The 23,533-nt window shown below is 40.1% G+C and overlaps 3 gene segments (V, D, J or C); all 3 read left to right on the top strand.

Moving 5' to 3' along the window:
- The first annotated feature begins 8,555 nt into the window (after window positions 1-8,555).
- Window positions 8,556-9,077, top strand: LOC128106918 (T cell receptor alpha variable 9-1-like). The segment is given in 2 exon segments: window positions 8,556-8,601; window positions 8,743-9,077. Coding segments are annotated over 2 exon segments (381 nt in total).
- A 3,086-nt stretch (window positions 9,078-12,163) lies between these two features.
- On the top strand, window positions 12,164-12,917 carry LOC128106917 (T cell receptor alpha variable 13-1-like). The segment is given in 2 exon segments: window positions 12,164-12,239; window positions 12,604-12,917. Coding segments are annotated over 2 exon segments (390 nt in total).
- Window positions 12,918-19,756: 6,839 nt separating this feature from the next.
- On the top strand, window positions 19,757-23,157 carry LOC128106916 (T cell receptor alpha variable 10-like). The segment is given in 2 exon segments: window positions 19,757-19,802; window positions 22,796-23,157. Coding segments are annotated over 2 exon segments (408 nt in total).
- The last annotated feature ends 376 nt before the right edge of the window (window positions 23,158-23,533 follow it).

The following is a 23,533-nucleotide window of genomic DNA, read 5'->3' as shown; positions in this document are numbered from 1 at the left end:
TGGAGCTCAGCACTATAGAATTGGGATGGATTTTAATACTTGGTGATATTTTGCCATTTGTCATGTGACTGATTTCTACATTATTTTGTGGCCAGCAAACACGTGTCACAAAGCTTCAGTCCCTTCAGGTTCACTGGTGTATTTGAACTGTCTGAGTGTATGATCTGTCCAAGGGAACATTGCGTGAACACTGTTAAAAAGTACAGTGCATGGGGGAGTGTGTCACAGTACACATGGCAGCACAGGTGTCAATTTGCTCTAATTGGTTGCTCTAATCTAGTGCCAGTTTTCACCTTGTCATATTAGTTACTTGGAAGTGAGTATTACAATCTAAAGCTCCGATTGTAGATTTACCTTATTTTAATTTTCTCAGCTTTGCTTCATGTGTTTTATGACTCTCTTATTAAGTGTATAGACAGGGAATATCATCACTTCTTGACCAGGAACCATTACCTCATCATAAAATGACTCCTTTATCTCACAATACTACTCATTTTGACTTAGCATCTAATCTTTTAGTTCCAGATGTCTTAAAGCTAAAGGGGGAAGAAAAAAAAAACCTTTCTTTTGGAAGAATGGTATGGCTATAGGCCACAATCAACACAATCTTCATCAGACTACCCAACATCCACCTACTTAAAACTACCAAATGCTAATGTGTCTAGGTCAAGCTGTTCCCATGGTTTCTGTTTCTCGGGGCTGCTCTTCATTGCTGCTCCCACTAAGGAGTCCATGTTTCATGTAAATATTCTTTTATTATTTTCTTAAATCTTAAACCTTTCAAGGTGTGTGTGTGTGTGTGTGTGTGTGTGTGTGTGTGTGTGTGTGTGTGTGTGTGTGTGTGTATGTGCTTTAAATACCTTCATTAGTCAGCCTACTTTCATCTGCAGATGCTCCAGTCCACTGTTTCTTTGATGCTGTATCATCCCAGGACCATCCAGACCACAGGATGATGGGGTTTTGGTGTCTTTTCTCCATATTGCTGTATCACTACTGCGTATATAAAGTCACTGGATCTTTACAATTCTTCTTTCAATAGATAAGTTTGTTTCATTTTTTTATGGCAAGGGTTCACATTTTAGACTACTATTTTATGTGTCCTTTTTTTTTTTATTTTCATTTCACCAAAGCCACTATCTTTATTTATTTTTTTTTTTTTTTGGTTTTTCGAGACAGGGTTTCTCTGTGTAGCTTTGCGCCTTTCCTGGAACTCACTTGGTAGCCCAGGCTGGCCTTGAACTCACAGAGATCCGCCTGGCTCTGCCTCCCGAGTGCTGGGATTAAAGGCGTGCGCCACCACCGCCCGGCTGCCACTATCTTTATATCCTATCAGAACTTACCTTGATTGGATTCTTACTAGCAAAGGCTTATAAAGTTCAGCCAAGTGTCTGATTTGAATGTGTCTGCATATGTAAAGGTTGTCACAGGGGCACAGTGAGAGGGCACCGCATCTGAATTGTAAGAGAATATGTGGACATCTTCTGTAAGAAGAAATCTGCAGGCAAACATACTGCTAATGATTTCTTTGTTCTGAGTTAAACAAGGGGTGGAGTGGGGGTAGAGAAGGGAGGAAGAAATGGAGAGGGAGAGAGGGAGTGGAGTAGGAAAATGGGAAGAATGTCTCACAACCAAGAGCATCTGGCCAGAAGGATAAGGCTGAATTTCAAATTGATTTCCTTTGTTCTGGCTCTCTACAAAAATGCTAATGAGGAAATGCCGGGGAAGGCAGAGTTTTCTCTGGCTTCCAGGAGTCAACAGCACACATGTTAAAGATTCAGTCTCTGGGTTTTGATTATGTTTCAGACAGCAGGGCTGCTTGCAGCTTATGCTTTTATACTCAAGTGGTACGGCCTTCAAATTTAATAGTTTTATCATATGATCATTTTTTGAAATAAAATTACCTTTCCATTTTGCATGGCCTATTTTTCATTAGGTTAAGACTCAACACAGCATAAATTAGCTTAGAAACATGAGGTGTGCTCTAGACAGAAAGAACACATGGATTTGCTTCAGTGTCTTTATCCTGCACGGGCCGCCAGAGGGCAACGTTGCACAGACTAGCAGCCTCCATTTCTGCAATTGACCCCCACTTTCAACTCAGTCCCTCCCTGCATCTTGTTAAATTTTTAGAACATCTGGTAAGTGAAGACAGTCAGAGGCCAGGAAGTTCCCAGGACCAGGACCACTTCTGCAGGGTTTTGTTTGTTTGTTTGTTTTAGAATTTTATCTAAACAAGGAAGGTGTCTAGACAACTTTGTGCCCCTTGTCTTCAAGAAGCCGCTTTCCTGCATGTGCCAAGCTCTTCCAGAAAGGCAGAGGTGTTTTCAGTACTCAGTCATGCTTCTAGTACTCATCTCCTTCCTAGGGATACATTTTTTTCTGGGTGAGTAAAATATCCTTATCGTTTGTAGATGCACACGATTCACTGTGTTTCTCACTTGAATGTTAGTAAGAATATTTTTCTCCATGAAGTCTGCATCACATTTACTGATTTATCATTGATTTTGCAGGAGATGTCCAAACACAGTCAGTTACCCAGCCTGATGCCCATGTTACTGTCTTTGAAGGAGACTCGGTGGAGCTCAGATGCAACTATTCCTACAGTGGAGCTCCTTACCTTTTCTGGTACATACAGCACCGTGGCCAAGGCCTCCAGTTTCTTCTCAGGTACTTTTCAGGAGACCCTGTGGTTCATGGAGTGAATGGCTTTGAGGCTGAGTTTCAGAAGAGTAAATCTTCCTTCCACCTGAAGAAAGCCTCTGTTCACCTGAGAGATTCTGCTGTGTACTTCTGTGCTGTGAGTGCACAGTGTCTGGGGCTGCAGGGGGAGCTGAACACAAACCTGTGAGACGCTGGAGAGGACTGTAGCTGATGGACTTTAGATCGCTCATGCTCCTGTAAGTAACTCAAATAAACTTCTCAGTTCTCCAAGCTAGATTTTTTTGGAATCATTACTTTGGTCTGTCATTGGTACCCTATCTGTGGTGTACAGACATCTGGTCACCTATCCCCCGAAAGATGACATAGCAGCGTCAAAAGCTTAAAATGATGCCTGAGACATGATTTCTTCCTTAAATGTTGTTTTGTAGACATCCTGAAGTTTTCTAATGACTGATTATCTCCAGGAGACTTGAAGATACAGCTCAGTTCCACATAAACAATGACCGCAGTGGACGCCTGTGTAGTGTGCACTAGAGGGAGAAGTGTTGACTTCTTTCTACTTCAGACAGAAGGGCAGTATTAGGGAAGTGTACAGCTTGCACTCAATGCCTCAAGAGCCTCAGATACACTCTCCACTTGCGACGCTTAGCTTAGTCAACTTGACTCAGTGCAGAATCACCGTGAAGAGAATCTCTATAAGAACTCATCTGGGTTAGGTTGGCTTGTGAGCAGGTCTGTGGTAGATTACTAGAATCACTGTGGGAAGACACAGCCTGAACATGGCCAGCACCATTTCGAGAGTTTGGCCCTGCATATTGAATGAAGTGGAGAGAGTGAGTAGAGTGGGGCACGGAAGGAAACATTCTATGCTCTTTGTTCCTGATTACAGATGTGATATGACAAGTTGACTCAAGCTTCTGCTGCTGTGGCTTCCATGCTATGGTGAACTGTAACCTGGAATTGTTAGGTTCCTTCTAAGTGATCACTGTCAGGCTGTCTTGTCATGGCAACCAGAAAGGGAACTAGGATGTCATCCTTACTCCAGCCCATGGATCTTCTTGAGATTTTAGAGCACAGAGTAAAGAGACAGAAGGAAGGAAAGGGACCAGAGTCTGACCTCAACAGATGAAACTATTTCAGACATTGAAGGACAGACAATCTCTCAAGGGAAATGGGGGTCTGCAAGGAAGGGGGGAATATTTGGATTTTATAGAGTGTATTGGGGTAAGGAATCTTGTGCAGTTGCAAGGGGCTACAGACAAGTCTGCAGTCTCTCATTCCCATGTTATCTGCTCATCTGAGACAGACTATCTTGGGAACTATCTGAGGCTCTCAGCTCAGCAATGCATTTCCTTTCTGAAGATCACTGATACCGGGTGGAGCAAGAACAGCTGGAACCTCACAGGAATGCTGTTTGTACAACTGAGGCCCACGATCGTGTGTGAAAATGCAGTATTATTTCTTCTTCTGTAAGTGTAACAAGTGTTACATAACTGCACAAGTGAGAAAGTGGAAAACCCCAAAGCTTTAGACAGTTCTATTTGCTATTTGAATAAATTATGACATTCTTTAAGTATATTCCTCTAAATTAATATAGTTATACTGAAATGTAAAATTTCAATGAAAATTTAAATGTTTACCAATAAAATTGTCATTGTTCTTATCTTTCTCCTAATTGTTACTCCCTTTTATTCTTTTATTTTATTTTATGAGCTTATGAGCTTTGTTTCCCAAATTTCCATTTCTAATATTTATATATATGTTAATGTAGGGTAGCTCTGTGTTTTTAAAACGTATGTCAAAAATAAAACATTGTATGCATGATTGTGGAGTTTGATGTTTTTACTAAAATAATATAGAGACATTGTAGCTAGAGTTTTCCTGCCTGGCCCACAGTCAGGAAAAATCTCTGCCACCCGCCAGTCCCACAACCGCTCAGACCCAACCAAATAAACACAGAGACTTATATTGGTTACAAACTGTATGGCCGTGGCAGGCTTCTTGCTAACTGTTCTTACAGCTTAAATTAATCCATTTCTATTAATCTATACCTTGTCATGTGGCTTGTGGCTTACCAGTACTTTACATCTTCCTTGTCCTGATGGCGGCTGGCAGTGTCTCCCTCACCCAGCTTCCTGTTCTCTCAATTCTCCTCTCTGTTAGTCCCGCCTATACTTCCTGCCTGGCCACGGACCAATCAGTGATTTATTCATTGACCAATCAGCAGCACATTTGACATACAGACCATCCCACAGCAGACATGGAAAATTTGTGATAATCTATTTCAATGTGTTTAACTGCTGTACACCATCTCAATTCAGGAGTATGCAATATGTCACTTTTGACGGGCATTTGAGCAGAGAAGTGCCAGCAGAAATAATGGAAGTCTCAGTCAGAAGTCGGGTTCACGAAGGTCAATGGGTCAGTACCAGTCATGCTTCCAAGGTGGTGCTTCAGCCCTCTGCACAGCTCAGTCTTCCTTTGTCAGCCTTTGCGACATCTCTTCCCATGTCAAGTGTTCAACCAAGAAGGGCCAATACCAACAGGCCACCTGGACTTAGAAGGAGCATGTCACAAACAGGAACCAATACGGTCACCGAGATATGATTTTTAAGTGTCCACGATTATTTCACAGTCCAGATACACCTTATGAATAAGAATCATACTACTATAGCAATGTTTGGAATGATGCCTTTGACCTTTATCTTTACTGAGTTTCCAAGAGAAAGTTAAAGTTAACATAATTTTTTCATGAAGGAGAAAAGATTTTTTAACCCTCTGTTCAAGGAGGCATTTCCATGCTTTCATTATAAAGACCCTACAAGGAATATAATTCTAGCTATTTCTCCATTTATATGTGCAGAGCACAGAGTTACACACTCAGGTTTATTTGCTATAGAATTTGCACTTTTAAAAATTTCCTGGTAAGGTCCATCAAGATGGCTAAGTGGGTAAATCTGTTTGTCACTAACACTGACACCATCTCATTAATCTCTGGAATCTCTGGACTTTAATCTCTGGAATCCACATGGTGGACAGAGGGAAGCGACTACCACAAATTGCCTTCTGATCCCTACATGCCCTGTTATGTGTGCACACAATACATATAAATGATTAAATATAAACTACTTATGGTTGTCACATTGCTCCTAAAGATACTCTTATTAATTTTCATTCCTGTCAACAGTGTAAAAGAACCACTCTGTCCTCATTCCCTTTATGGTCCCCTAACACCCCTCCTTATTGCTTCCTATATTTCCTAATTAAACTATTTGCACTCAAATGCCCCTTTCAAAGTTGGATACTGGAATAATTCAGTGAAAAGACTTAACATAAAGGTGTTCCTAGGAGGCAAATACACAGAGTCTTAGGATTAAATTATTTATGGCTAGATGAAAGCAAGAATCCTTTATTGGAGACAAATGTGATAATAACAAGTACTTAAAGATTGCAGCATCACAGTTACTGTGAGTTGTGATGAATTTCATGATTCTGGTTTCTGTTTTTTGTGATCGGTTACATGGTATCTTTAGTTTCTGTGGCGTATTGCAGTGATGGTCATTTACATACTGTGGAGTTGTTTGTTTCTAGATGGGAATAGAGAAAAACAAGAGCTAGGTGAAACCACACAGTACCCAGTGTCTTTCACCATCCCTGTCCAATGATGATCTTCGGAAGACAATGGCTGGTGCCTCCTCTCTACCTCCTAAATATTGTGCCATTTTGCTTTGTACTCAGACACACAGAGTTTTCTAGTTGACAGTGGAGAAATTCAGAAAATCAAGAGCCACTATGAACCAAAAGAAAGCCTTAGCCTCCTGTGATGTATGCAGAGTCTTTATTTGCCTACTTCGTGCAGAGATGTTCAGTTAAGAAGCATTCTGACTATGTCAGCACATGGAGAGGTTGTAGATCTTGCTTCAAGCAGTAAGGGGGCTGCTGTTACTAGGAAAAGAAGACCTTTAGTGACAGAAGTCATGTATGAAAACGGAACTTTATGACAGAATTCACAACTTTAAAAAAATTACTATTTTTAATTGTGTGTGTGAGTTTGAGTATGTGTGCATGTGCATATGCGTGTGTGTGCATGTGTGTGTGTGCATGTGTGCATGCATGTGTGTGTGTTTGTGTGTGTGTGTGTGTGTGTGTGTGTGTGTGTGTGTGTGTGTGTGTGTGTCTATTAATGACTGCAGATCCCTTCAGGGACTAGAGACATCATATTTTTCTGACTTTGTCATTAAAGGGGGTTGTGAGCCACTTGGCATAGGTATTGGGAACTGAACTTGGATCCTCTTCAGAGTCTTACAGTATTTATCAATCACTGTCATTCCATAGTGAATACGCACTTCAAAAGCTGTGGGGGCTGGAGAATGGCTCCATTGTTAAGAGTGTACTGCTCATCCACAGACATGCCATTTGTGCCTATTCCCAGAGTGAGATTTAGCTCAATCTTTAGTCTCCTTAGAAAAATACTCACTCTGGGAGGATATGGTTCTATGTGACTATGATTTAAGGGAGGATACGATCCTGTGTGACTATAACTTTATGAAACTCTATTGGTTATGCAAATAATATTGACAGGAAAAGATATAGAGAAAGCATAGTTGAAAAAAATCTGTGAAATATATAGTATCAAAACAACAATGGATTTGATGCTACATGTAATGCAGAATCTGCTCTGTGAACATAGGCCTATCACATAGCAGGGGCAGGGGGATTATACTCAATTCCGTAGGTATTCAAGTTCCTCAATTTCTGTATTTCTCTAGTAATGTGAGTTATATGGTCTGTCTTAGTTAATTTTATATTGCTGTGAAGAGACACTATGGCCTAGGCAACTTACAGAAGAAAGAGTTTATTTGGGGCTTACAGTTTCAGAGGGTTAGAGTCCATGCCCATAACGGTGGGGAGCATAGGGGGGTGCATGGTACTAGAGAAATTGCTGAGAGCAAACATCTTGAGACACAACCACGAGGCAGAGAAAGTGACAATGGGAATGGCTTGAGTCTTTTGCAACCACAAGCAAGACCATACCTCCCAACTCATCGTGGTTTTACATTCTGGGAACCAAGTATTCAAACATATGAGCCTATAGGAACCATTCTCATTCAAACCACCACAGGGTTTATTATTATTATTTTTGAGGTGTTGGAGACTGACCCCCAAAACCTAATGCATAGTAGACTATGTGCTCTATCACTGAATAACACCTATAATATTTAAAAATTTTGTGTATAATGTATATGTAATATAAAATTGTCATTTTTCTTTGAAAAACTTTAAGTTGAGTTTCTTATGATAAATGTTTCAAATGTGAAACAAATGGCTATTTCAAATAGTGACATTCCTTTATACAGACAGCATTCATTTATTAATTTAAGAAGTATCTGTTAGCTATCTTTTAGGTTTATGACATCTGTCCAAGTGTAGGATAATAAAATGGACTTTTCTCCAAAGTCATCTGGTAGTGATTAAACATGTGTTGGCATTCCTTACTTGTGTGATTTTTCCAGTGGATTACCACATGGCCAAAACTGGCTACATAAGAAATTTAGAAATGACATGGAATGGCGTTCCCAGGTAAGACAACGTACAAGGTGCCAATAAGCCTATCACAGCTATTCTTCAGATTACAGAAGCACCGTCCAATAGCTACCAGTGTGAGGCAAAACAAAAGAGCCAAAAGTGGCACTCCATAGCTGACTTTTGAGAATGTAGGTCAACAACCTTCTGAGCTTAGCAAATTGCCTAAAACAGGGGGTGGGGGGATGGGGCATCTACTTAGCACACAAGCATTTCCTGTTTAACTCTTGGCTCACATTCATCCTTTCACTATAACCTGAACCTTTCCTAACTTAAGAAATTAAGATTCACACACTCCAGTGGCTCAAAAAATGAACTCTTCCCCTGGACTAGCGATTGTACTCTTCTTAATGTTTGGTAAGTGGAATGACATGTGGAGCTTCTGTCTTGTTCTATGATATTGATGTAAATTCTAAGGACAATTTTTCCTAAGAGGCAGAATACAGATCCCCACCAAGGCGGCCCACAATAATTGTTATTATTAATTTCTCTTTTTAGGAGAAAGCAATGGAGACTCAGTGACACAGACAAAAGGTCAAGTCACACTCTCTGAAGGGACTTCTCTGACTGTGAACTGTTCCTATGAAACCAAGCAGTACCCAGCCCTGTTCTGGTATGTCCAGCATCCTGGAGAAGGTCCACAACTCCTCTTCAGAGTCTCCAAGGCCAACGAGAAGGGAAGCAGCAGAGGTTTTGAAGCTACATACGATAAAGGATCCACCTCCTTCCACTTGCAGAAATCCTCGGTCCAAGAGTCAGATTCGGCTGTGTACTACTGTGCTCTGAGTGACACAGTGTCACAAACTGCAGGGGGAGCTGAGCACAAACTCTGAGAAGCAGTGGACTGATGCTGCCTGTGTCTGAGATCACTCATTTAGAGACCAGGTGCAGGTCTACTATTGTTGACACTCACCACACACCCAGGCACTGCTGCAGTGTAAACCATGCAAATTAACATTAAGAACACATTAGGAGAACAGGAAGTGAGCATGCCTTAATTTAGGCTTGATCAGAAAGAGTGAAAGGAGTCACACACCACGATGATTTTCTTTTTGTTTTTGTTTTGTGAGATGGATTTTCCAGTAGCTCAGGCTGGCCTTGAACTCCTTCTTTATGAAGCTGAGGTTGGCTTTGAACTCCTGTTCTTTCTGCCTGCACCTCCAGAGGGCTGGAGTTCTAGGCATGACTCACCATATTATTCTGAATTTGTGATTTCTTAAGTACAAAATACCTTGCTGAAGGAAACTGTCTATGTGTTCACCCTCCCCTATAATTCTTATCCCCCCGAATCCAACTCAGGTCATTAATGGAATTATCATGGCTTATGAGGCTGCACATTCTCCGTATCTTCCTGGTAAAGTGCAGTAAGAGATGGTTTATTTATCCTTCCTCTCAAGGTCTGATAGTTTACACTTTTTCCTAAAGATTCTTACGTTTGACTGAATTTAGAAGTAGAAACTCTCAGTGGAAATACGTTCCTGACACTTTTATTTGGCTTCCTTTACTCTTTTGGTCAAAAATATATCATATTCTGCAGCCTCTTCCTTATGTTTCTAGTGTTTTCTTCTTTCAGTGCACTAGGTCAGTGGCTGTGATCTGCATGGAGGAAAAAGATGCTGAGTCTTGGGTGCTTTGGTCCTGGGGAAAAAGTGAATTAAGATGAAGAGATGAGTGTTCTCAATTCTTTTAACAGGTCAAATGAAGAAAACTCAATTAAACACCAAGGAAGTTGGATGTGACATTGTTAGGAGAAAGAAACTTGGATTGTGGTGGACTTGAGATATAATATAGGCTATGAATTAGATAGAGTGGACAACTATTCCAAAGAGATTCATAGTCCTTGAAAAAAACTAGGAACAAATGGATGGATATTTACCTGTTAATGGAAGAAAGTATTCCTTCTTTCTGTAGTATATTACAAAAGACCAGCGGTATCCCAGACTCAAAATGTAACAACCAAGTTATGAAGCACAAAGCATTTTTGAAAAATGTATACAATTTGGATTGTGTGTGTGTGTGTGTGTGTGTGTGTGTTTGTGTGTACATGCATGTGAGTGTAGGTGTCTGCAGAGGCCAGAAGAGGACATCAAATACCCTAGAGCTGAAGTTGCAGGCATCTCACAGCTGGGAACCAAACTTGGGTTCTCTGCAAGAACAGTAATTCTCTGAACCACTGAGTCATCTCCCTAGGCCAAGTGAAAAATGTTTAAGTAAATACAGGGGTTATTTTAACGACATGACATATAATTTTATTGTTTGTTTATTATTATTTGTTTGCTTTTTGGAGAGAGGATTCCTCTATGTAGTCTTGGCTGTCCTGGAACTTATTATGTTGACCAGGCTGTCCTCAAACTCTAAGAGATCAAAGTTTAATATGTGCTTCCCACACAAAAATGGGAGTGGGGGCACCCACAAAAGCATTGTCAACTTGCCAGATATCATGCCACTGAAAAAAACTGACTCTCCCATAGAAGCTATCAACCACTAATAGCTCTTCAGCTAAGGTTGGGGGCTTATCAGCCCCATCCCCATTGATGTTGCAATGTTGACTGGTTTAATCACATTCAGATCTTGTTCCTGGCAACCACACCCCTATGGCCTTCTAAGTATAATAGTTCTGTCATATCCTGAAGACACTATTTCATCCCTGACCTATGGCTCTTACAACCACCCTATACAAACCTTAGTAATGTTTCCTGAGCCTTCTGGGGAAGTTTAGTTATAGCTGTGTGTTTCACAGACACTTAATTTTAGCAATCTGACCAGTTGTGATTCTACTATTATATTAATAGTGGTTAATACAAACCACACTCTGCTACACAAAAACACTTCTCTAAATTAGATTGACTGCTACACAAATCTATGGATATGGTGAAAGTAGGGGGAAGTTTGATACTATGTCAATTTAGGAAAAATGATAGTAGTAGTTAGCATGCATTTTCTCCTGTGGAGAAGACCTGAAATCCAATCAGAATGTGGTCCACCACTTTCATTGCATTTATACCACTCATGCCCATAAACATTGTTTGCTATGCCCATCATTACTGTATCACTCATGGTTCATATTTGGTTAAGACTATTGTGGCCTTTTCCCCCCAGTAGCCTGAGTTGTGCTTTCTGATACTATAAAATGGAGTCAGTAAGGAGGAAGCCTCCTGATTAGTACTGGCTTGATTGCTCTAAGTCCTGTGACCAAAGTATGTGGTGTCTTCAGCAATGTGGTCTTGTTATCAAGTTCTGGTGGGTGGCCAAGTGCAATGGCAAACAGGTTACGTTGTTCTGTGGGTGTCTATGACTGTCACTGACCTATAACTCTAGGAGATGTATACCATACTTGTACTGGGATTTTTGTTTGGCAATCTATGGATTCTGGGAGAAGTATTATCAGTGTAGAATAACTTCATTTACACACACACACACACACACACACACACACACACACACTCACAGTTTTTAAAAGTCCTTAGTGTTAGTCATTCCTGCATGCATCCTTCCCATCTGCCATGCTCTCTCATCCCCTTTCCTACTCAACACTCCATTGTGCAGAGAAATTATGGGAGTTGACTGAAAATTTAAATTTTTATTCCATTTGCTCATAAGGGACTACAAATAAGAGACTACAAGTTTACATTGATCTCCGGCAGGAAGAACATTGGAGATATCTATTACCATTTATTCATATTCTTGTGGCTGTAGATGGACTGTGACTTTAAGATTTGGGGTCATGAACATAGTTCATGAATCATAGTGACATTTGAATAGCACCAAGAACATGTGCCTCTCTCTAGCTTACTAATAATGACTCAGTAGTATATAAAGAACCACTCCCAAATCTCTACATATTAACTCTGTCTAAGGTCTAAGGTTGGACTTCTATGTTACTAAGAAAACATTCATTCATAGCATTCAGTAGTTAGAGATGTGGCCACAAGATGGCAGTAGACCGCAGCTGGTGAAAAGTGGAAAGGTCTTTGCATTGCATTCTGATGGAAGAGGTAAGAACTGAAGTATTTGTTATCTTATTGGCTCGGCAGATAACACAAGAAGCTACTCTAACTGTCAGAGAAAAGGGGACAATCTTGAAATACAAAAAGCTGGCTTGGCAAGAGATTGCAATTCTACACTGATCCCAGGAAGGGAGAACTATGAAGACATCCATTCACATTTTGCTCCTATTCTTGTGCCTGTGGACAGACTGTGAGTTGAAGATTTGGGGTCAAGGGAAAATACTTGGTGTATATTTTTAGGTATCCAGGGGAAATCCATTTTATACAGTTTCCTCTAGTTATTGTGGACAACGATAATCCAGCAGAGCACTGCCTGACTGCCCTCCTCCTTTCTGGTTTTCTTTCTGTGCAGGGGAGAGCCGTGGAGAGCAGGTGGAGCAGCAGCCCTCCACTCTGAGTATTGGAGAGGGAGACAACGCCATCATCAACTGCACTTACACAGACAGTGCTTTCTCATACTTCCCTTGGTACAAGCAAGAAGCTGGGAAGAGCCCTCACCTTGTTATAGACATTCTTGAAAATGTGGACAGAAAGCAAAACCAAAGACTTACCATTTTATTAGATAAGAAAACCAAACACTTCTCCCTGCACATCACAGCCACACAGCCTGGAGACTCTGCCACCTACTTCTGTGCAGCAAGCACACACTGGTTCCCAGGCACCTGAAGCCTGTTCTCAAACTTGCTAGGGGGGCTGGATCCCCATCCACATCCTGTGTCTTGTAGTAAAGCACTTGTCACATTGTTTATTTGCCATGGAAACTAACATACAGATATTTAGAGCATAAATGAGAAAGTTAGGTTCAAAGTGATGAGAGACAGAGAGAGACCGAGACACAAAGAGAGATAGGGACAAAGAGAGAGACTTTGTTGTTTGTTGGTTAAGAGTTTACTATTTATCTTTATTTAAAATGCCTAACAAAATTTTTGGAAATGTGTGTGTGTGTGTGTGTGTGTGTGTGTGTACATACACACATATGTTACTTTTGTATAGCTGTGAAGAGCCACCATGACCAAGGTAACTTAGAGAAAGAAATAATTTAATTGTGGGCTTGCTTAGAGTTTCAAAGATGAGTCCATGATCATCCATGACAGGGAGTATTACAGCAAGCAGGTAGGCAAGGTGTTAGAGCAGTGGAAGGGAGCTTATATGTTGAGACAACAGCCATGAGGTGGAGGTGGAGAGGAAGTAGGGAGGGAGAGAGAATGCAACAGTAGTATGGGATTGAAACCTGAAAGTCCACTCTTAGTGACAGCCCTCTTACAACAAGGCCACACCTTCTAATCCTTCCCAAACAGTTCTATCAACTGGAGATAAACCATTCAAACATATGAGCCTATGGGGGCCATTCTCATTCCAGCCACCACAAGGGGTGGGAGCTACACTTATCTGTGGGTATAAGGTTACGTATTTGGAATACAATTAGAAATTATACCGTTTTAGGGAAATGACATTAGTGTTTCTCATCTAGAGTTTTGGCTTCATTAGCCATGTATAGTGGGCTAGGCTTATAGTATCAGGCATGAATTTAAAGCCACTGAGTGGGCCTTGTGCGGGCTAGTTTTATGCAATATTGTCACAAGCTAAAAGTCTCCCCTTCAATATCTGGACAATGGCAATAGACTGTATTGTTGTGTGGGTGATGGGGCTCATGGACTCTCCTTTTCAACAACTGAAGAAGAGATATGCCTGACACTAGATTGTTTGTTTGTTATGTCTTTTGGTGGGAATCATTGTCACACCAAATGTCATAATTTCTTTAAAACATTTGTGCGTATGTATACACATGTACTTATATATGCAATTTAAGTAAACATAAAATAATATGATTCACTATGACTTTTCAAACATTCTTAGTGTCGTTTATCTCTCCTCCTCTCTCCCCAACTACGCTTCCTTTTTCCCCTTTATCTGGTAGAGTATTACCCCACCTTGCCTATCTCTCCTTCATAGCTCCTGCATCCTACTATTTTCCTTGTTCAACTGATCCTCATGAATTCTTTTTACTCTCCTGGTATCTGCAGTTGCTCCGGATGATATATTCACATCTCAAGATTCAGAGACAAGACCTAGAAATAAGTAACTATATATGGATTTGTCTTTTGGGGTATGGTTACTTTACTCGCTATAATTTTTTTTTTAGATCTATCCATTTACTGCAAATTCCACAATTTTATTTTTCTTTTCAGCTGAATAGAATTCCAATGTATACAAGCACCATATTTTCATTATCCATTGATCTGTTGAAGGACATTTATTTTGTTTCTAGCTCCTAGCAATTGTGAGTAGAGTGACAATTGACATGGCTGAACAAGAACCTGTGGAGTAGGATGCCAAGTCCATAATGGCTGCATCAGTTTGCAATCCCACCAATGTGAATGAGTGTTCTCCTTTCCCATATCCTTGTAAACACATTTGACGTCAGTTATTTTCATGATTTTGACTATTCTGGCTGGGGAAGAACGAAATCTCAATATAGTAGAAGAATAAAATTGGGCCTGTACTATTCACTTTCACAAAAATTTTACTCAAAATGGATCAAAGACCTTAATATAAATCCTAAAATTCTGAAACTGTATAAGTAAACTTACACAATATTTGAACTGTATTTCACTAACTGCCAAGGATGTTGAACAATCCTTCAGACAGTTCTTAGCCATTTTTATTTCTTCTTTTGGAAACTATTTTGGTGCATGGCCAATTTTTGAATTGTGTATTTGTTTTAAGTTGTTTATATATTTTGATAGTTTCCTCTATCAGATGTATAGTTGGAAAGATTCTTTCCCCTTCTATGGGGTGTTTGTTCTTCTCTCGATTATTTTTAGCTTGTACAGAAGCTTTTTGTTTTTATGAGGTCACTTTTATCAATTGTTGACATTAATTCCTGGGCAAATGGGTCCCATGTAGAAAGTCCTTTCCTAACCATTCACCTTCTGGGATTGCCTGTGTTTTCTTCCAGCAGGTTCATTGTTTCATGTTTCACATTTAGATCTTTGATCCACTTGGAGTTTGTTTTTCCTAGGGTGATAGACATAGGTCTAATTTCCTTCTTGTATATGTGGACGCCCAGGTTTCTCAGTACCACTTGGTGAAGATGCTGTCTTTTCTCCAATGTGTGTTTTGGCATCTTTGTTGACTATCAGACAGTTATAGATACACGTGCCCATGTTTCAGTCTTCTATTTTGATCCACTGGTCTATATATTTGTTTTTGAAATGGTACCATCTTGTTTTTATATCACTGTGAATGAAATTGGACCCACACCTATCACCTTCATAAACAAGTGACTCAAAATGGATCAAGGACCTCAATGTAAAACCTGAAATTCAGAAACTGCTAGCAATATAAAATCTGGAGTGGTAAGCCTCCATCACCAGCATTATTCTTTCTGCTGAAGATTGCTTTAGCTATCCTGACCCTTTTGTGGTTTCATATAAATTTTAGAACTGTTTTTTGTATTTCTGTGATGAATGTTATAGGAAGTTTGATTGAGACTTCACTGAATCTATGAATTGCTTTTGTTAGAATGGTCATTTTCACAATACTGTTTCTACCAATCCCTGAGCATGATAAGTATTGTCATATTCTAATGTCTTCCTCAATCTCTTACTTCATGTAAGTTTTGTTTATAGAGTAGGGACCTTTCACCTCCATGGTTAGGTTTATTATTAGACCTATTTGGTAGCCACTGTGAATGGGAGTGTTTCCATATTCTCTTTCTTGGCACATATGCTGTTGGTGTATAGAAAACTACTGATTTTGTATATTGCCATTTACTGGAATTGTTAATTATTTCTAGAATATTTGCAATCTCCTATGTATAGTATCCTATCTTCTACAAACAGGAATACTTTAATTTCTTCTTTTTCTACTTGTAGCCCTTTAATTGCCTCCTCTTGTCTCTTGATAGTGCTTCAAGTACTACATTGGGAAGGAATGGGAATGGTGGGCAACCCTTTCTTATTTCTTATTTTAATGAGATTGACTTGAGGTTTTTCTCTGTTCAGGATGATGTTAGCTGTGGGTTTTCACGTATAGCATTTAAATATTAATGTACGTTCCCTCTAGTCCTACTCGCTCTAGGACTTTCATCATGAAAGCATGCTGGATTTTTCCAAGGTCCTTTCTGCATGTACTGAGATCATGTAACTTTTGTCTTTAAGTACATGTATATCATTTGCTACAATTATTAACTATATACAATGACTACATAAATATATACAATAACTATGTATTATTGTATATAATAAATATATACAAACTACTATATTGAACTATCTGTGCATTATGTATGATCATTTTTATGTAATCCTTCATGAGGTTTGCAAGTATTTGAGTGGAGGTTTTTGGGTCTATGTTTCTCCCAGATATTGGGCAGTTTTCTTTTTCTGTTGTGTCTTTACATAGTTTTGATATTACAATGATACTGTCTTCATAGAAATTTGGAAGTCCTCCTTCTACTTCTATTTTTAAAAATAATTTAAAAAGTATTAGTTATTAATCTTTTTTGAAAGTCTGCTAGGATTCACCTTTTTGTTTGTTTGTTTTGTTTTTCGAGACAGGGTTTCTCTGTGTAGCTTTGGATCTTTCCTGGAACTCACTCTGTATCCCAGGCAGAGGGATAGCTCAGCTGTTAAAGGCTAGGCTCACAACCAAAAATATAGGATTCACTTTATAATATATCTGTGGCTGGCCCTATTTAGTCAGAAAGGATTTTATTCCTGCTCTGATCCCTTTATTTGTTACAGTTATGTTTAAATTTTTGGTTTCTTTTTGGGTTAAGTTTTGTGCTTTGGATGAATCTAGACATTTATCCATTCTCCTTGTATTTTCTAAATAAATGGAATACGGGTTTTAGAGTACTCCCTTATAATATTCTGAATTTCTTTGGTGTGTGTTGTGATGTTTCCCTGTTCATTTTTGATTCTATTAATTTAGGTTGTTTCTGGTCCAGGGGTCTGTTAATTACATTTATCATCACAGAGAGCTAATTGTTGGATTCATTAATTCATTGTCCTGCTGTCTTTGTTTCTATTTCATTAATTCCTGCTCTGATTTTTTTGTTATTTCTTGTTGTCTGGTAGATTTGGGCTTGGTGTGTTCTTGATTTTGAAAATTCTTTTTTTATTTAATATTTTTCTACAATATAATTTGATAATTTCCCCCTCTGCCAATTCCTCCCAGATTTTCCCCATCTCCTAACCCATTCAACTTTGTGTTCCTTTTCTCTCTCCTAAAAAAATAAACGAAAATAAAAAAAACTCAAATAACTAAAAAAATACCCTACAAAAAATAAAATACAAACTATTGTGTGCTATTGGAATCATTCATCACCTATGGGTCTTACTGTAGCTAGAGTTTTCCTGCCTGGCCCACAGTCAGGACAAATCTCTGTCACCCGCCAGTCCCACAGCCGCTCAGACCCAACCAAGTAAACACAGAGACTTACATTGCTTACAAACTGTATGGCTGTGGCAGGCTTCTTGCTAACTATTCTTATATCTTAAATTAATCCATTTCTATAAATCTATACCTTGCCATGTGGCTCGTGGCTTACCGGCTTCTTCACATGCTGTTTGTCATCGTGGCGGCTGGCAGTGTCTCTGACTCAGTCTTCCACTTGCCAGCTTTATTCTCCTCCTTGTCCCGCCTATATTTCCTCCTGCCTGACTACTGGCCAATCAGTGTTTTATTTACAACAATCAGAGCAACACATTTGCCATACAGAACATCCCACAGCATCTTACAGTCTTTTTGCCTCCTCTTCCACATAGATCCCTGAGGCTTTGAAGGGGAGAACTTGGGTGAAAAAATTCCAATTAGGACTAAGTACTCCAGTGTCTCTCACTTTTTGCAAAATGATCAGCTGTGGACATCGATGTTAAATCCTATATACTGCTAGAAAAAGCTTTTCTGATGATGCTTAAGTAACACACTTGTCCATGTGCACAGCAGAATGTTATTAGGAGTCATTTCATTGCTATGTTCCTTTAGCAGTATAGTAGTATTAGGTTAGCCCCTAAGTCCCTGACCTACCTCACTTCAGGTTCTTAGCCACTTTAGTGGTGTCAGGAATGGGTTACATTTTATGGAAAGGCTTTAAGTCCAATCAAAAATTGGATGATTACTCCCTTAACTTTTGTGCCACCATGTCACTAATATGGCTTGCCGGCAGGTCACTGTTACAGTTCTCAAGGTTTGTAGCTGGGAGATATTGATGATTGCCTTTCTTCTCTGATAGTGTGGAAAGTACCATCCAGTAACATGAATGCTAGTCAGTAGGGGACAAGTGTCTAGTTAGGCACCAGTTCAGCTTCTCTATGTTTGATAACATATGTAAGTGTTGTCTTCGGCAACAGGGCCTTACTATTAGATTGTGGAGGATAACAAATAGCCTTTGCAATAGCCCGCAATGTTCAGGGGTTTCCATGGGGCCTCTTTGGCCAATGACTCATCAAGATGTAACCTATTCCTGACACTGTAGGTTTTCCTTGGTGATGTAAGATGTCTAGTTGAGGTATTGTCTGTCCTATTTTTAGTGTCTAATTAGATTCCTTTTATATGTATGTATATTTTAGGACACCTCTACAGTAGGAGGTTCTCATATGGTTTTTCAAATGGCCTTGGTGTTAGTTGTCCCTCCCTACATCCCTTCTTTACCTTTGTCTTCCAGCCCCTCCCTATTTAATTCTCCTGCACTATATTCTATTTCTTCTTCATTCTCCTCCCTCCTTAGTCCCCTATCTGGTACCTAACTTTTGTGATTATTTGGATTGTAGCATGTCTATCAAAAGCTTAAAAGCTAATGTCCACATATAAGAGAAAACATGCAATATTTGTCTTTGGGTTTTAAGTTACCTCACTCATGTTGATTTGTTCTAGCTCAATCCAATTACCTTCAAATTTCATCATTTTAGTTTTTTAACATTCCACTGTGTAAATGTACTACACTGTCAATCATCCGTTTATCAGCTGATTGACATCTAGGATGTTTCCAATTCCTGTCTACTATGAATAGGGCAGTGAAGAACATAGATGAGCAAGTAAGGTGGTAAAGTCCTTTGGGTATATGCCCAAAAGTGCTATAGGAGGATCATAATGTAGAACTGTTCCCAGATTCCCAAGGAGTCATTCATTACACTGATTTCCACGGTGCTTGTACAAGTTTGCACTACCATCAATAATGAATAAGTGTTTCCCTTTCCCCACAATCTTACCAACAAGTTCTGTCATTAATTTTATTGATCTTGGCCATCTGACACGGGTAAGATGATATCTGTTTGCACATGTCCAAGGGCCTAGAGACTGACATATGCCTTATTATTAAGATCAGGGAGGAGGCACAGGGTAACATCCATCCTCAGTTCAGTTTCTGTCCACCAGGGGGTGCAGTTTCCTAACAGAGGTCATTTCCTGTGTGATTTGTATCTGAGCAGCCTCATCCTTTCTCGGAGTTTACATTTCTTATGCTAAGCATCAAGACCATTTTCTAGATGACACTAAAGATGAACTCTTCTCTAGGCTTCGTGACTGCGATACTCCTCATACTCGGTAAGTAAAGGGATGTAAACAGCAAAGTCTTTAGCTGTATGTTATCTAAGAGCATTATCCTCGGGGTGACACAGAACTCATTCTCACTCTCTCCTCTCCTTGCACTCTAGGAAGGTCCCATGGAAACTCTGTGACTCAAACAGGTGGCCAAGTGACCATCTCAGAAGGCAGGTTCCTGACAATAAATTGCACGTATTCAGTCACAACCATAGCATCTCTGGCTCTTTTCTGGTATGTTCAATATCCTGGAGAAAGTCTACAGCTCCTCATGAAAGTCCTTACAGCTGGCGTGAAGGGAAGCAGCAGAGGTTTTGAAGCTACACATGATAAAGGATCCACTTCCTTCCACTTGCAGAAAGCCTCGGTCCAAGAGTCAGACTCGGCTGAGTACTACTGTGTTCTGGGTGACACAGTGGTGGAAACTGCAGGGGGAGCTGAGCACAAACTGAGAGGCAACAGGCAGTCTGGCTGCTGAGCACCTGCCTCTGAAATCCCTCTGGTTTCACCATACCCTGTGCTGTGGGGCCTTACACTTCTCTGTTGTTGAAAATCTCATAAATGTTCTCATGCCAGGCCACATAACCTCACAAACCATTAGAATAATGAAGTGGTCTCTGGGGCCAGATCTTAAGATATTGTCCTGCAGTGCTGGGGATTAACCCAGAGCCTTGTCCAAGCAAGTAGTCTGCTACTGAGCCACATTTTAAACCTTGTCTATCTTTAGATAATCAAATATGCTAGATAAAGAGACATTTACAAAATGTGACCTAACAGAGTCTGGTAGGAAAGGTGACAGAAAGCTGCAATCCTTCCCTTCAAAGCCCTGCGGAATTCTTAAGGAGAAGGAGGAAGAGCAGGAACTCAGGTGCAAACAGCAACATGAAGAGCTGAAGGGAGGGACACTCATTGTGCAGGAAACAGGTCACTTTCAGGGTAAATCAGACAGGATTTCTTATATTTTAGGGGAACCTCATTCTTCCTTCCTTTCTACCTACCTACCTACCTACCTACCTATCTATCTATCTATCTATCTATCTGTCTGTCTGTCTGTCTGTCTGTCTGTCTATCTATCTTTCTTTCTTTCTTCCCTTCCTTCCTTCCTTTCTTCCTTCTTTTGTTCCTTCCTTCCTTCCTTCCTCCCTTCTTTCTTTCTTTCTTTCTTTCTTTCTTTCTTTCTTTCTTTCTTTCTTTCTTTTTTTTTAAATGGAGTCTCTCTATGTAGCTCTGACTTTCCTGGAACTCTTTGTAGACCAAGGTGGCCTCAAATGCACAGAGAAACCCCTGCCTCTGCCTCCCAAGTGTTGACATAGACGAGAGTCAGTATACCTGACTATTATTTTACTCTTAAACCCTTCAAATGATCCCATGAGATCCACCTATTTCACAGTGAGGTTTAGATTAGTGTTAGGTCTGGGTACTGTTGGATGGCCACACTGTCACAAAACCAGTGATCACACTGTCTTTACCTCTCATCATTCTCTACTAGGAACATGTTTTGTCCTGTATGTATGGACTATTCTGGTTTCCTTTTGATTTCTCAGGCAAGCTATGTTTCCATTCCTTTGCTTTCTCCATCTCTATGCATCAGATCTCAGATGTACAGTAAACCTTCACTTATCTAATCAACTTTCACATTTTCATTGCTTCAAATTCACTTCAAATTCACTGAGAAATGAGAAGCATTAAGAAAGGAGTTTTCAAGACCTTCAACACTTACCACATGTCAGTACCTGTGCGGGATCCTCGACTTTTCCTCTGTCAGTGTGTAATTCAGGAGCACAGAGAACCGCCACTCCTTAGCATCTATGACCACATTTGACAACAGTAGGTCTGGAAAAGGATTGTTGAACTAATAATGCCTGATTAAAAGTCCTACCGTTACTACAGGAGCAGAATTTAACATTCACTCAAAAGTACATTGTATGCAGACATGAAATTGTCAAAAAATCAATAAAAATATTATTTATTTATTTACTTATTTATTTTGGTTTTTTGAGACAGGGTTTCTCTGTGTAGGTTTGCGCCATTCCTAGAATTCACTTGGTAGCCCAGGCTGGCCTTGAACTCACAGAGATTCGCCTGGCTCTGCCTCCCGAGTGCTGGTATTAAACGTGTGCACCACTACCGCCCAGCTAAATATTTATTTTTTGAACAGAATTTTAATGTACATGTTTCTTGACAAAACTCATTTTTTTAAAACTGGTAACATAGTAGCAAATAGACCAGGGGAAATGTCACATTCTAAAGGAATTTACATTTTAGGTTCAGACTAAGTTCAGGCTAGTCATTACCACTAGCCCCTGCCATGAATCATTTCTATTCAAACCTTGGAAAATCATTAGGCATCTGCTTTCAGATGAAGAAAGTAAACATTATCTGTCCTGTCTAATGTCCTATGTAGAGCTAGAATTAAACAGAGGCCCTGAAATAGAATCTGACACTCCACTATGTTTCCATGGATATGTAAGAATTTACACCATAAATCACATTGCCAGCAGTGAAAAGGAACTGCAAAAAGTTTACCCAAAGGTCTTGAGCAAGTCTAGCTCTCACCTCAAGATGGCAGTGTTTGCATTGGTCCTGTCTCCAGGAGCTGAGGTGTGTATCAGGTCTCTGATTGGCTGGCTGTACTTCCTGAGCCTTCCTTTATGTTACTGTTTCTATTTCATCAGAAACCGCTGGTATAATAGGCAGCAGCTTTGGGGGCAGACTTCTGCAGAACAACAATGGAGAAGCACCTGAGTGCCTGCTGGGTGGTTTTATGGCTGTATTTCCAGAGTAAGTTACAGGAGGCTTTAGGGGGCCACAGGAAGTCAAAAAACATTTTCTTAGGATTTGGGGAAAAGATGTAATACCTTGGGATAGATGGAGGGAGGAAAATAAGGCTATTCCTAGATCACCTGAGATTCACGCAGAGAGTAAAGAAGGTAATGAACTACAAGTACTGAGTGTGGATGATTGATTTCTGGAATTTCACACTGTTTTCTGAATAGGGGTTGCTGGCAAGACCCAAGTGGAACAGAGCCCCCAGTCCCTGACTGTCCAGCAGGGAGAGAACTGTGTCCTCCAATGCAATTACACTGTGAGCCCCGTTGGCAACTTAAGGTGGTACCGACAAGACACAGGCAGAGGTCTTGTGTCTCTGGCAGTCATGACTTACATAGATAACAAAAAGTCAAGTGGAAGATACTCAGCAACTCTGGATGCAGATGCTCAGCACAGCACCCTGCACATCACAGCCTCCCAGCTCGAGGACACTGCCTCCTACATCTGTGTGGTGGGAGCACCATGCTCCACAGATACTTGCAGCCACTACCAAAACCTGGTCCAGGAGGCTTCAAGGAGGCAGAGGTGACAGACAGTCTTTTTAGTACTGTACTAGGGAAGTGAATTTCCCTTTTTGGCTTATTAGTCTCATCAGAAAGACAATTTTAAAACAGCCTGAAAAGAAAGCTTGAGGACAATTTTAATAGATTTTGAGAGACAAACAACAGTATAGGAAAGTAGAACATCCTGACAGCCGCCATGAGGTGAGGAGATGGAGAAAATGTTAGCCTTTTCAGTTCACCACAGAGGTCAGAGAAACAGTGAGAAAGCTTAGAATGTCAAGGAAATAAGCTCAGGAGTGCTGAGCCATGGATCTGTATGCAGTGGGCAGCCAGTACCACACTCTTGTGTCCCAGGAAAAAGGATTGCACCAGAAACACATGCTTAAACATGGAAACAGAAAT

Source organism: Peromyscus californicus, unplaced genomic scaffold (assembly GCF_007827085.1).
Source record: "Peromyscus californicus insignis strain IS unplaced genomic scaffold, ASM782708v3 Scaffold_12__1_contigs__length_115047231, whole genome shotgun sequence".
NCBI lineage: Eukaryota > Metazoa > Chordata > Mammalia > Rodentia > Cricetidae > Peromyscus > Peromyscus californicus.
The sequence above is the reverse complement of the archived record's forward strand: the minus strand, read 5'-3'. Positions and strand labels throughout refer to the sequence as shown.